The 15241-nt window shown below is 35.5% G+C and overlaps 2 protein-coding genes across 3 annotated transcripts in view; both read right to left on the reverse strand.

Annotated features, from left to right (window-relative positions):
• Positions 1-2128: 2128 nt before the first annotated feature.
• LOC111694951 (uncharacterized) lies at positions 2129-6864 on the reverse strand. Its single transcript, XM_023464038.1, has 4 exons — positions 6758-6864; positions 4369-5685; positions 3789-4232; positions 2129-3367 (listed from the first exon to the last, which is right to left on the reverse strand). The coding sequence occupies exons 1-4, from the start codon at positions 6778-6780 to the stop codon at positions 2272-2274; spliced, it is 2880 nt and encodes a 959-aa protein (XP_023319806.1). The 5' UTR covers positions 6781-6864; the 3' UTR covers positions 2129-2271.
• A 206-nt stretch (positions 6865-7070) lies between these two features.
• Positions 7071-15241, reverse strand: part of LOC111694950 (serine/threonine-protein kinase N) — a 44083-nt gene continuing 35912 nt past the window's right edge. For both annotated transcript variants that reach the window (XM_023464036.1, XM_023464035.1), the window contains exons 13-18: positions 12711-13142; positions 10190-10369; positions 9802-9953; positions 9144-9471; positions 8600-8740; positions 7071-8205 (exon numbers count right to left, since the gene is read on the reverse strand). In XM_023464036.1, coding sequence (XP_023319804.1) covers positions 8062-8205; positions 8600-8740; positions 9144-9471; positions 9802-9953; positions 10190-10369; positions 12711-13142 — 1377 coding nt within the window. In that variant the 3' untranslated portion in view covers positions 7071-8061. The remainder of the gene's footprint in view (positions 8206-8599; positions 8741-9143; positions 9472-9801; positions 9954-10189; positions 10370-12710; positions 13143-15241) is intronic.

Genomic DNA, 15241 nt, shown 5'->3' on the forward strand with positions numbered 1-15241 from the left:
GCATAGATTAAAACAAAACTTCATCTTTGACTTGGTGCACTGAAAGAGGAGTTTAACCCCTCGTGGGAATACAAGTAATGCACAACGCTACCGGTATTTACTCGACCAGATGTGAGGACTGGACTGCCATGGAAGATACCTCTCAAGAGAGTTTTCAGGGATCACAACTCCCCATTTTGCATATCAGGTGCAGTTATGGAACAAACAAGGGAGAGAGTAACCTTGCCACTCTCAGAATATAGAATATAGATACAGGGATCCAAAAAATAGTTCTGCCTCTGCAATTTGGCTAGCAGCAGAAAACATCCAAAAATTTCATTTATTTTTATTTTCAAAATTAGCCAAAGTATGATTGAAGGATGGACAAGGAATGGATGATCAAGAAAAAAGAATGAAAAACAAAAAATGTAGAAGTCTCATATATGTAAAATTTTGAAAATCTTAAACTTAAATCACGTGACGAGAACTATCACCAATGGCAGAGCAGTATACTGGTCATGTGTCTCCGCTGTATCATGTGACCACTTTACTGCACTGCCATTGGTGGAATTTCTGGTCAAGCAATACGGAGGTATAAATAATATTATGAATTATATCTATAAAAAATAGAAATAAGAAATATAAAATTAGAATTGGAGTAAACCTAAGTTACAATTAGCTTTCTCTGGGATATCAATGTTTTCAGATTAGTTGCATATTTGCTGAATTTGATCTTTTTAAACCCTCTACTTTTATACAAAATTGTATATATATTAATTTCCGTATAAATTTGACAAAGTTGTAAATCAATTTCTCGAGATAGGAACATCAGATATAACTTTCATGGGTAGCGATCGAGAGCTTAAGTGATTAGCTTTCAGCCTATACCCCCTTTCATTTTTCCTTTTCAGTCCCTTTAACATTAGTTTAAAGTTAACATTTATTGTTTCAATATATAGTTTTAGCCATTTCTAACAATGTAGTTTTGTTCTACTCGTCTTGCATTTAAAGAAATATATTCTTGAAAAAGATAACTTTGCGGATTTAGCCCATTTCTAACACTCAGTGTTTGAAATGGACAAAGTGTTAGTTTTGTAACTAATATCCCCTGAACTTAAGGTTTACTTCTGTTTTCTACTTTGAATATAGCTACTTTTAGGTATCATAAATTATTTAGCAAAAACGCTGAAAGCTTACAAGTCTGAAGAGAATTTTTAATTCAAGATAAGAGCTTATCTTTTGTGCAAAGTCGTTTCTGAAGTTTCATCCTTTGCTGGTAACCCCTATAGGATGTAGATCCATGGATTATTCTCACAAAAGATGGATCTTGGACGGATACAGTTAAGAATTTCTCAAACTGAAGTTATAATTTTAGGGTCAAAGCCTCTTAAAGATTGATAAAATTTATAGTCCTACGCATAATGGTTTATATTTTTCTTGCGATAGAGATTAAGCACCATCTGCTCACATTGGAGTTTGAACCTCGCTAAGTAGAGAATTAAGTTATTATCTTTCTCAAGATTGATTACTGTTAAAATCTCCTTAATTGTTGGAGCATGCACGATTTAACCTGATAAAGATGAAGTAAGTTTAAACCTTCTTAGGTTTAATTAGTTTAAAAACCTTCTTATTGGATGGATAATGTTTAGTTTTTATCATTTTGTTTGGATAAAGTTTGAACCAGTCTTGATGGATTAAGTTAGAACCTTCTGAAGATGCATGAAGTCATGGAATCCCGGCGCTCCCAGAATGATGAAGTTTGGATCTTCTTTAAGATAGATTAAGTTTGAACCGTCTTGATATGGATTGTTTTAACCTTCAAAATACCTTCTTAATTGATGGATAAGGTTTGGACCTTCTCATTACGGATAAAGTTTAAACCAAGTCTAGATGGATTAAATTTGAACCTTCCCAAGATGCATCTAGTTGAAACCCTGGCGCTCCCAAAATGATAAAATTTGGATCTTCTTAAGATGGATTAAATTTGAACCTTCCCAAGATGCATCTAGTTGGAACCCCGGCGCTCCCAAAATGGTCAAGTTGAACTTACCTAAAATGTAATAAGAATGAACATTCTTAACAAGTATATATTTTGTGAGCCATAAAAATGTGTAAAATAAACTGCACTGAATTGGCAGTAAGATCCATCATAAGTAACATCTATTTTATTGAATACGTTTCACAAACAAACAACACGAATTTGCTCATATACGAAGAACAAAAATCACAATGTTACAATTATTCACATATTTTAACTTAGATCAGATTCAAGAACATCGTCTCTTACTTTCTCTATGTTTCGATCCATTCAATATCTGAATCACTACTAACCCGATCTCGTCTTCTCTCTGAACCTCGTCCAGACTCTCTTGACCCGGTTTGGTTCTCCTCATGTAGAAATACTCTACCTCTATCTGTGTTTCTGGGGATCGATGGTTGCCGACGATCTTTTTGAGCTAGAAGAGAAATATCATCAACCTCCGTTCTAGATCTAATCTCTTTATACCGAATTGATGCTGTTAAATCTTGTTGTTCGAACATGCTCCGTACTCTTGAACCTTCATCCAGCTCGGATTCATCAAATCTTCTATTTCTTCCCCCATTATTGTATGCTTGTCGATCCCAGAAACTTGAGTTGGCAATATCCACGTTATCTGTTGGGTATTTCATCGGTTCAACCCGGTTCTGTTCCTCAAGTCTATACTCGTGATCTTGTCGATCAATCCTTCCTGCAACTTGTGGACTGAAGTTTGCTCCGTGAATTTCCAATCGGTTTGTATTGTTTCTCATGAAATTCAAATCCCTAGGTTCGAACGAATCCCGGTCTCTAGCATTCATCTTTGGCTCATTTCTATCCCTTTTTATTGGTATTTCAGAATTAAAAGCCCCGGGGTTTTCCATCTCGCCTCTTCTTCCAGATTCACCCTTACTGAATTTTTCAGGAAACTCAACTCTTTCAGGAGATAGAATATTCATCTTAGGGACCACGCCACTCTCGTATTTTCTTTTCCCCGAACTCTGGTTAGCTTCGATCTCTTCCTCCTTAAAAGGATTTTGAATGGGAAGATCTGGCAATCTCATATTTGCCCGACACGTTCCTAAGCCAATTTTTACTTTATTCTGTAGAAAATTAAACCTTTTCAGTCTCGCTTCGAACATCATCTTAGCCTCCTCAAACTCCATCATTTCTCTCTGGGAGATTTTGTTAAGTTTCCCAAGAAGAAGGACCTCAATCCAAACAACCAACTCTGGTTGCTTGTCGGTCAACCTGAAGAACATAAGACGAAGGTGTTCGTAGAACTCTAGTTGATCCTTAATCTTGAGAGGATTTTGGTTTACTGAGTTCGGATCAGCAGGGTCCAACAAACGTTCAAATATCTCCACACACCTACCAGGTTCAAATAATTAAAACCCTAACAAGAAAATATCTGAAACTCCAAATCCATCCAAAAATATTATTATTCTCAATTTCAAAATAATCCGTTCTTTGGGAGATATCAACTGATCTTAAACAATCTTTACTGTCTCAACGAGCAACATTAGTTAGCTACTGTTTTAAGCTTTATTTAATAGTAAGGTGCTGTTTTTTAGCTTTACTACGCGGTGTTATTTGTGTATATATGCAAAGATATTATTAATCTCATTTTTAAAATAATCCGTACTTTCAGATATCAACGCATTTTAAACAATCTTTACTGTCTCAACGAGTAACATTTTATTTGATAGTTAGCTACTGTTTTTTAGCTTTATTTGATAGTAATCTGCTACTTTTTAGCTTTCCAACTGAATTTTTAATTATTTGAACAATCCTATGACTGAAAAGTCGAGCCCACTCATAGTAAACAGCTTCTTGAGATCGTTGAGGGACCATCGCCAACCTTTCCAGATCTTCAACCTGGACCCTTGCGGGGTTAAGAGGTCCAACAGATCCCAGGAGAATATGATGAAGGAGTCCAGGTTCATCTATAGGTACTGGGTCATTAAAATCACAACTTTTGATCGACTCTAAAGACCGACCGAAGCTGAGATATTTAATCATGGAAATGGTTAGTTCAGGAACAAAAAAATTCTCCCAACCCTTATTTTCACTCCTGGTTAGCACGTTGTACTGATGGATGATGTGAATCCTTGCCTGTAGCAGATATCTGGGTCCCCCCAGGGTTAGGGCGGGCCAGGATTGAAGAAGTTCACCCCAAACCTTGACCCCGTGGGGAATTCCAGGTAAAAATAAACCGGTCTTCTCATCTCTCTCTCTAACATAAGAACAATAAAACTTTGTCTAGGGGAATGTTTATAAATTTGTTATTTTTATTTTAAAATCAACCCACTCTCCCTTCCACCGAACCTCAAAATCCAATAAATAAAATAATAAGCAATTATTGATCTTCCCTAATGCAATTTAGTAGATCTAATCTAGATTTGGTTTCTGGATCAGCTCTCAATTTCTCATTCACACTGAGTCTTCGGAATGAATGTACGATGTATGAACAAAATTTTCTGGTTAATTCAAACTGAGGTTTATCCAGAGTAATGAACCCCAATGAATCTGGATCGGGAAACGTATCTCTGATAAGGGTTGCAGTGAGAATAATAAAACCCATGTAGCAAAGTTTTATATCGCCAACAGCAAAAACTTTAAACTCTGTTGGAAGATCGCTCCAAGGCAAACACCATTCTCCGTCCGCCCGAAATGACCTGTCATCCAGCAATCCGCCGGTCAAACTGAAACTGAGAGCGTTGACGTTGGTGCACGCTAACTCCCATCCGCACGCAATAGCTAGTGTGCTTAGACTCAGCCAGGGTCTCATCTCCAGGGGATAGTTCGGAGAAAAACTTGAATAAAACTTGATAATATTTGGAATATCGTCTGTGTTTGATACTCCGACGGAGGAAGGAAGATCGGAAAGGAAGTCGATCAGTTCTCTCTCCGGAGTCGGAGCCCAGATACGGTAAATCTTCCGACTCTTGTGTAACTTCTCAACCGGCCAGGTTATTGAGATCAACCAACGCAATCCATTTCCAATTAGAATTTTAACAGGTAATCTATATACTGATTCTCCGGGTTGTAAAGAGTCTGTGGTATCATGATAACCCCGAGTTCCGCATAGTTTGACCAGCCTATCATGATCACCTTGTGGTATTGTAATTCCTTCGACTACTATGCTTACTGCGCCGCCTGGAAATACCGACTGATCAAGTTCATGATGAAACTGAAAAAACTTCCAAAGTTCATCCATATCTTCCTTAGTAGCGGAACCCACGACAATCTCCCGAACCACAACATTAACCCGATCCTCATCAGATTGAAGAGAATGCATATCTACTCCTCGATTTTTTTGAAAAAGTTTAAGTTCTGAAGAATTAGGATATTTCCAAGAATCAAACCTTTCTGAATCCACCGCTAAGAAGTCTAGAAGAGGAACAAATGAAGGGACTAGATCCAATCTAGAGAAATTATCTGATATTGGATATGCCAAGCACTCCTTTCTATTGTTCATTAGAAACCAGTGTAAGGTCTCAAGGTCACTAAGAGGCCGGTCCTCTTGTCGCCTGATGGTCAGAGCAACCAGATTTTCCGGAGTTATCACTAAACCCCATTTCCTCTGTTTGGGATTAGAGACGAGAAACTCAGGTTTAGAATAATGTCTCCTGTGAACTATATTTAACTCTCTTGCCTTCTTCTCCAACTCCTCTGTGCGAACATAGCTGAAATATTTCAGTGTGTAAAGTTAATATGAACCGTTTTTCCATTTAACAATAATTAATAATCATAGGGGTGTATAATTTTCAGGATAAACCCCAACCCGGGGGGGGGGGAATTGAGATTTAGCTTAGTATACAATTGCAGAAACCTACACCTGCCTGGCACCTTTCCAAATATTAACCAGAGAATCTTTTTTAACTAAAATATATACCCCTATATGGCACCATGGTTATCAGCCTTTATTACTGGTCTGTTCCACACAAGTAGCTAACCAGCTTATCAAATACAGGGTGTCCCAAAAAACATGGGAATTCAGTGACGAATTCGATATCGTCTTTTCAAATAATTCTTTGATTTAGTGTAGTGATACCTACTGAGAAAGCTGTAATCTGTAAGAGTTTCGTCTGCTATGTTTACATTTTGTTTGTTTATGTTTTGACTGCATACAGTTGTACTTAGTAAAACAAGAAAATTGCAGTATACAAACAGAGTAAACTTGTCTGTCTTCAATGTTCATCTTGCGGAGACATTATAGACACATCTTTACAGTCTTTTACCCTTTTCATAAAATAAGCTCTAGCAGACATAATAATATTATGGCTTTTGAAATTAGGTACAATGCTAATTCATAACAAAGACGATACAAATTCGTCACTGAATTCCCATTTTTTTTGGGACACCCTGTAGTATCTTTGTGAATCGTCAATAAAAACAAATATAAAAATTTCTACTTAAAAGCAACAACGAGTATTTAGTGTTCAATGAAAAAAATACAAAAAAAAATAAAAACACCAAATTTACGAGTTAAAAATACAAATATTTTGTGCAGAAAACATTTCTTCGACGAATATTAAGTAGTAATCTCTGTTAGGTTTGATATCTGATCAGAACTCAGGAACCCCTTGGCCGACTGGCCTCAAATTTTTGTTGCGTTTTCAGACAAAGCTGAGTTCCCCAGCTAGTATAATAGAAATGAAATTGTTAACTTGTTGCCGTAAAAAATTTCGTGTTGGTGGGTAAGAAGCTAGCAAAAATGAAGAATAATATAATGCCAAAAATTGATATTCATCTCACCACATATGATCTGAATATTCCATTTTTTCGAGATTCGTCAACTCCGCAGAAAGTAGTTCATTATTTACATATCTGAAATTAAACTACAGATTACGAACTATAGCTTAGATTTCATACTTTACATAATTGATAAGTTTCATCTGAAAATAGTTTTACGATATTATAATCAATAGAATCTTTTATTAAATAATTCACACGAAGCTTAAATATATAAAGAGTTCATTCAATACGTATTATTGTCAATGGTTCAATTTTTCTATATTTCATCAAAAATAATAAATATTACTATTCCATCAGATACACTGGGCAACTATTCTCAGCAAAAATCATTTATTTAAAAAATTGACATTACTTGTCAAGCATAACTTAAAAATACTCTTTTACGTGTCAGCATCAAATTCACAAATTAAACTTTATTTCTGCGCTGCAGAAGAATATTAGAAGATTTCCAAGGATCAGCTGTTGTGATGTGTGGAGTATAGTTTATTTTGAGACATCCTGTGTACTGCTCTCTATACATTGTTTAGAGACATATTTACGATTAAAAAATTATCAAATATTGCTATAATTAGATTAATATTTGCAACACTGTGTTTATATATATTCTTATATAAATTCAAATTAGAAGTTTCTATATTTAGTTTGGACAGAATGGGGTGATGGGCTAATTGGCCCAAAGGCAAGTTAAGGCATGAATAAAGTCCTTAAAGTTAGCACCAATCTTGGAAAATATTCTGAACAGAATAAGGCAACTTTTTGGTGAAGTACTCAGTGAAGTGTAGAGAAGGTTTGAATTCTTTCTAGATATACTGTAGGTAGAGGGATAATGTTCTTGGGTGAACTCACATTTTGGAAGATTTCCTGAACTAAGGACAGTTCTGGACGTTATTCACATTAGACCTCCAGATGTATTTAAGTACTGAATCTCAATGTTTCTAGAAGAGGAGAGAAGGTTTACTGAAGGCTCCGGGTACTACCTTTACGTCAGGGTTGAAAGTTAACCCAGGATTGCACTTTGAACTGAATCTATTCAACCATTATGGTTGATATCTTTAGTTTAATTATTTTTCGGAGTTAAATAACCCATGAAATCAAACTATTGTTGCTGTTCTATATAAAAATGGCCAGCCATATAAGCGGATAACCTAACCAGCAGCCATGTTGATGGATAACCAATACCGGCAACTATGTAGGTGAATAACCAATACAAGCAATCATGCATCTAGCACTGATGTTGAGTAATGAAGCTGTAAATCTAACATAAAGATCAACCATCATAGCTGAGTTAAGCCAGGTGGATGATATTAACACCAGTCTGCTAGATAGGTAAAATCTTGAAAGAGAAGTTGTTCATCACTGGTTAGTTCTCTCGCCTCCTTGGGCGGAGTAAGCTTTGGTTTCTCAGACGTAAACTCTTCATCAAAATTAGAAACATCCTCCAGCCCGCCCTAGAACATATGCTTAGTTATAAACCAAGTGGGAACAGATGGAGATTATTAATCGTTAGGATTTAAATATTTAATATGCTTTACAGAAAATGATTGAAAATTGACCCCATTGGAAATATAATTTTTTAGATGAGCACTAAGCAGTGCTAATGATCCAGATCGGAACTGTTAGCTACCTTGATCCGGATTCAACCAAAACAACGAATTCCCTCCTCCCCCCCCCCCCCCCCAACAAATATAAGTTTAAACTTTCTAAACCTTTGTCATTGAATGATACATAAATTTGGAAAAACAATTTTTTCTCGATTTGTTACTGGACGGATCTAGGATCCGGATCCGCATCAAACTGAAATGGATCCTAAGCACTGTGAGTGAGAGAGATAATTGTACTTACAATAGTTGGGACAAATGGCGGCGGAATTTTTCTTTTCAAGAGATCCTCCCAGTTGACGTTTCTGAAGAAGGCTTGTTTCTTCACATCCTCAGCATCCCGCTCCGTAGCTCCCAACCTTCGGTCAGGACTCTTCCGGAGCAACTAAACACAACATTCGTCCTTACAAATCTAATCTAAGATCTCATGGTTGAATAAATAATATTTTAGGATTTTCAGAACCTTAAAGTTGACTAAAAAATAAATAAATTTGGATCATCAAATTGAAAAAATCATGTTTCAGGCCCGTTCTTAAGAATTTTTAAAATTCATATTTTATGGTCTTACAATTAAATAAATCTTATTTCATAGAATCTTAAAATTTTATGAATCATAATTTAAGAATCTTAAATTGAGTCATATTTTAGCATCTTCAAATTTAATAAAACATTAATTCAATTCAAAATTGATTATAACATAATTGATAAAACATATTTTAGGATTTTAAAATAAAAATCTCGGAAAAACTAAAGATGTTATTTAAAAATGTCTGTTACAATATTCTTACCCTTCTCATGATGGCAATAGCTTCGAGGGAGAGGAATCTAGGATATCGAACCTCATCGTTTACAATAGAATCAAACACCTCCTCTTCATCGTCTCCGGGGAACGGTGACTCCCCAACCAACATCTCGAATATAAGAACCCCTAGTCCCCACCAGTCCACGGCTCTGGTGTACGATGTCTCGGTGAGAACCTCAGGAGCCAGAAACTCCGGAGTTCCGCAGAAAGTTCCCGTCCTGTCTCCGTATCCCATTCCCTCCTTACACAGACCAAAATCCGCAATTTTTACGTATCCCTCTGTATCAAGGAGCAGGTTGTCAAGTTTTAAATCCCTAAAAGAAATGTTTTATCAAAAGAATGTTTTGTTTGACATAGAATGCAAATATCATTTTAAAACACGTTTGACTTTACAAAGCAGGACTTTGATTAATAGGGACAGAGATCAAGAACCAAGATGTCTCAGAGCAGCACAAATCAATCTTAGTGCAGAGATTAAACAGATATCTTTAATCTTCTAGTTTCATGATATCATCAGCAGATTAATTAATATCAAAGTTTTACGAAAAGGGGCCAAACACAAAAAAATATTCTGCATAAATGATATAAAAACAAACTAGGAAATATTGTGCGAGAGAATTTCAAACAAAAAACAGTGTTAATACCTGTAAATAATTTTGTTTTCATGAAGATACTGGAGACCTAGAACCACACAAGCAGTGTAGAATACAGTTCTAGGTTCTGTGAACACGTCTGCGTGAATGTGCATCATTAGATCTCCACCAGCAGCGTACTCCATTACGAAGCAAACATGGCTCTACAATATTGTCTCATTAGTTACGATTTTACAGGGAATGCATACCTCAGATCCCCCCAACCTTTGCGTCACTGAGAACTAAGTGTGAAAAATAGTGTAGTGCTTAAAAAAATATTTCCTGTGTATGAAAAATTTTAACACCACAATTAATGTTCATATCTTAAGAAAACATTTTTATAAAATTTCTTTTAAAAAAGTATAAAAATAAGAAACAAAATGTTAAAAATATGACAAACCTTTGTTTGGAAGCATGAGAAAAGGTTGACAAGGAACGGATGCCGCATTGAGTTAGCGACCTCGAAAATTCTTTTCTCCGCTAGCAATGATTCAACCTCGTCCCTGGCGATAATATCTCCTTTCTTCAGTGCTTTGATCGCAAAGTATTCGCCTGTGTTTCTGTACCGCGCCAGTATAACCTAGAAACATAGATGATTAAGATACAGTTGATCAGGCATCAACTTTTGAATTGATAATCTCTAGAAAGAACTAATCCGTGTCTTGTGTGGTCTGACAGACAAAATCCTCAAATAAAAAGTTTCTACTCTGGATATATTCAAATCTTTAACAAAAAATCTGACGTCCAAATCTTTTCTGTAATCCGATTCCTTATAAGTTTCATGGTAATTTGCAGTTTAGTTGAAATGTTGTTTACAGAATAAGTATTTTTAATCTCATTGGTTTAAAAATTTAAACCAGTCGGATTCGGAAACTTTTGAAAGGTAGAATGTGTTAAGCTTGTGATTGAAAATTATAATTCATTCATTTAACTACCAGTCTCTCGAGGTCACCATTATTTAAAGTTTAATCGACAAGAGTTCAGTATCAATCTTTACATGTCTATTAAAGTTAACTCATGGGATTCAAAAGTTATAGTCAAGGTTATGTGGTTTAAATTCTTCTCATTCATAAGTTCCTCGCTTTGAATTCGTGAAAATATCAGTTTATTAACAGTTAATACTAGACTATAACTTGTTTTCGTAGATTTCCAAGATATTATCTACACCTTTTCTATCAGCTTGTGTACAGTATTAAAAATTGCGGCGTTTGATAAATGCATTTCCTGATGAATTATATTGTGTGGGTTCTAGACCATTATTCATTTAACTTTCTCGTTCTGTTCAAGAATTATTGTCGGGTTATGTCGTCCCACCCCTCCACTGATTCATTAGGACACCAATCATAAATGTTAAAGCCGCATGTTCTTTAAAAATTTAACATTCTGATCCCGTTGATTTCTCTTGTTTTGACTCTTACATCATTGACATTTGTTCTTTCTATTTTTACCACCTTTTGATCATCATTTTTTCTCTTTCATTGATTCTATGTAATTAAGACATTTAATCATTATTTTAATTTTCTAACTCATGTTCAATTCTATGCGATTTTGTACCGTGTTCCAATGAAATAGATCCTCAACTGATTTTTGCATAATGCATTTATTAACTCGTTTTCAGTGTCTATAACTTTGAACTTATGATTGTTCCATCTTTTAAACTAAATGATACTTGTGAGTTGTGACCAATTGTATTCCCATCCTCCCCCTTTGTTGCCTAGGAGCCTTTTGAACTTAATTGGATTGAGATGAGACCTATGAATTCTATCCGTAATGTATTCTTAGTAAACTATCTTTACATCCAGGGCTCGGAATTCTCTCAGATCTGCATTCTTCTCTGAACCTTACTGTTCCGAGACCAGGTTTCTTTCCTAGAGATTCTTCTAGGAGATTAATTCGTTCTCAAACAATTTTCTCTAGATATGGTTTTAACTAGTGATCCGGATCCGGAGGATCCGCATCAATATGCGGGTCCAAGTAACATACAAAAACTATTCACTCTCAACACACACATCTTAAAGTGCCAATTTATGATATCTTCTGACCTCTAAATGGTAAAAGTAGGGCTTTCCCTTCTAAAAAAAGAAAAAATATTCATGAGCTGGGTCCGGATTTTTTTTTTACATCATTGATCCAAATCCTGATCAGCATCAAAATAGGGCGGAACCTATAAAATTAAGTAAACTGGACGGAACCTATTAAATTAAGTAAACTGGACGGAACCTATTAAATTAAGTAAACTGGACGGAACCTATTAAATTAAGTAAACTGGACGGAACCTATTAAATTAAGTAAACTGGACGGAACCTATTAAATTAAGTAAACTGGACGGAACCTATTAAATTAAGTAAACTTTCATCTATCCGACTCCAATCCGTCTTTTACGTCAGACGAGATATTTATCAGTTTTAGCAACAGATGAGAGATAATTGCGGGGTTTCTACGTCCCCAATTTACTCTTTCCAGCGCAGAGTGGAGGATAAAACTCTCACATCCTAAACCCTGGGTCTAACTCTCAGTTATTTATAGCGAGAAATGATATTAACACCAGATGCAGGACCCAATCTATATCAAGGGCATCAAGCGTGACAATCAATTTCTATTTTGAAAATAAAATAAGTTTAACAGTGGTTAAATAGAACTAAATCGGATAAGTTTCTGGTGAAGAGTATTTAGTCCATCAAAAAATCGTGTTCTGTGGAACTAAAAGATATCGAGGACAAAGGCATTTATCCTATCAAAGATATAAATCCCGTATTGGAGAGTAAGGTGGTAACTTATTGCTTTAAGATAACCATTTTTTCAAGTCAATTTAACATTGATCAGATATTTGAATGTGGAACATGATTTTAATATCATTATATTTAATGGATTAGTCGAGTCGAACTCTATGGTTACACACACTTAAAAGCGGTCTGACTTACCTTTCCAAAATGTCCACGACCAAGAACTGCGACGAAATGAAAACTCTCCAATCCCATAGCTGAATCTTGACGGAGAGGCAGACTCGGACGATGCTGCGCACTAGGAGAGTCTCTCTGTCTATGGAAGCTCTGAGCAGGTTCAGGAGTAGGCGGCTGGACGGATTCAGGTCCAGGATAGGAAACACGGATCACGGAGGTGTGACCCTTCTTTTCCAGCTCGTAGGTGGGCTCGGTGGGGGTCCCGGGGGTGATCACTACCCTCGAGGTCTTGTAGTGAGACGTGTCGATGAAAGGTTCGTCCATCTGGAAGGTGTCAGGTTGAGGTAGGACAACAGGACGATTTGTCTCAGGTTTTTGGTTTCTATTCCCTGATCCCTGACGGGCAGGTTCATGACGACTTGGCTCCTGGCCCAGGTTCCAGGACTCAAACTCCTGGAAAAATAAAATATTTGTTAAACCTGTGATAATCTAAATAAAAAGAGATAATCATGAAGATTATCTAAATGTATCTTCATGAATTGGCGGAACCGAACTATAATCAACTAATTCGTCCATGGTATAATGGAGATAATCTTAGGTAGTGAAGAGTGTCAACAAATTATTTTCATATCATCCAAAACATAGTCATAATTGACCAAACAACTAGAGTTGAGAAGAATTTCAGTTATTTCTAACCTTGGATCGCTTAGTAATTCGATTAAATTTAACCCTTATAATGATTTTAAATCGAAATTCGTCGTATTTTTGGACACTACTTAGTTCAACACCAGCGGATTAAGACAATCATCGCCTGTCAAGGTTGGAGAGTAAGGATTGAAACGTGTTTAAAGACAGATTGATCCCTGAACACCTGCACTCTCTACTGTAGAAATATTTTCCTTATAAGGAAATATTTTGATAAAGAAACTCTCTCCGGGATAATTGGATTTACTTAAATAACAAGATAAACAGATATATTTTTACCATTTGTTCCAGGGCGCAACTTTTGACTTGAATAAGAAGTTTTATGATAAAAATATCAAAGGTTCGCAACATAATAAGAGTTTAATTTCTGTCACTAACAGTATTTTGAGGGGAAAATTATGAATTTGGCCAGAAATAAATATATGAAAAGAATCTGAGGCCGAATTTAAAGAATTTGAGCTGCGGCTTAATTTAAGACGCGGCTTAAATATGGTTGAATTTGATTCCACTTAAAATCGTATTAAATGTTGCAAGATTTAAGCCGGCGCTAAATTAAAACCGGTTTTTTGGCGGATTTAAGCCGCGGCTCAAATTCATCAAATTCGGCCTCTGAACTCTGTAGACCCTTAAAAGAAAGAATCGAAAGGAAGATAGGATTGTAAACTAGAAATTAAGGATTTAAATCTTTATCAGTAATTAATAGGATCGATAATAATAAACCGATGTAATTAGTCCATATTTTAAATTCTAACAAGGATGGAGGAGAATTATCAATTCTGCCCAGTAATACACGTTTATCAAAATGAGAAAGAGGAACTCGGATTAGAATGATGAAAATCAGAAATATCTACAGAGAAATGTAAAACCCTGGTCAGGGATTAGGGTCCAGGGACATATCAATTAATCTTAAATAAATCCTAAATCAATCCCATCTGGAAGAAGAATGAGTCAAAGAACAACTTCCCGATCAAATTATATTTGTTCCACGTGAGTATTGTGAATTTATAAATTAGTTTTAGTTGTTTCAATGGCGGCTTTAACAACTGCGCGGTCCTTTCTGACCACTTGAGTTTGTGTGTGGGCGCTAAATTTCAACGTAATGCCTAAAACAGAGATTTTTTCCAATTCCAGTTTCACTGGCATGCATCAATACTGATTCAGTAATAGCTCTAGCTTTTTTCTTCATTGAAAAATAGTTTTAACACGTCTAAATCTTAAAGCGAACAGAATTATACTACTTTAAACGCATAAATAGATTCTGTTTAAAAAGTGAAGATTATTCTAGGTTTGTCTCAAGGTTTGTTTGCAGAATACAAAATAAACATGGAAAACAATGAAATGCAAATAATTTAAATTCAAGGTAGGAGTTTTAGGGAAACAAAAATATAACTTGTTTCAATTGTGAATTTTCTGATTTTGAATTGTACAAATCTTTCAGAATAGTTCTTTAAGTTTAAATGTTCGTTTAAAACGAAAATAATGAAAAAATATTGAACACCCTAACCCTCGGACACGATGCGTTCGGTTTCATCAATTGCGTTTTGTGTAATAATTCGTTAAACTTACAGCGTCTTGGTCTTTTTCATTTTAATCGCATCCGCCGACAAAAAAGTACAAAAGAGAAAAAAATTGTGAACTAGCACAAGGATCGAATAGTTTGCGAAGCAAATAGTAATATTTTGAATCTATCTTGGAGACTTAAACAAACAAGAAAACAACATAGCAAAATCCAAAATGGCAAATTCTTATAAAACATATTTCTTGCCCANTTATTCTGAGCATTCGTTTATTTTGAAAATTCAGCAAAAACTGCCGCAGACAGAATAATATTAGTGCGAATTGTAAAT

Source organism: Eurytemora carolleeae, unplaced genomic scaffold (genome assembly GCF_000591075.1).
Source record: "Eurytemora carolleeae unplaced genomic scaffold, Eaff_2.0 scaffold192, whole genome shotgun sequence".
Lineage (NCBI taxonomy): Eukaryota > Metazoa > Arthropoda > Copepoda > Calanoida > Temoridae > Eurytemora > Eurytemora carolleeae.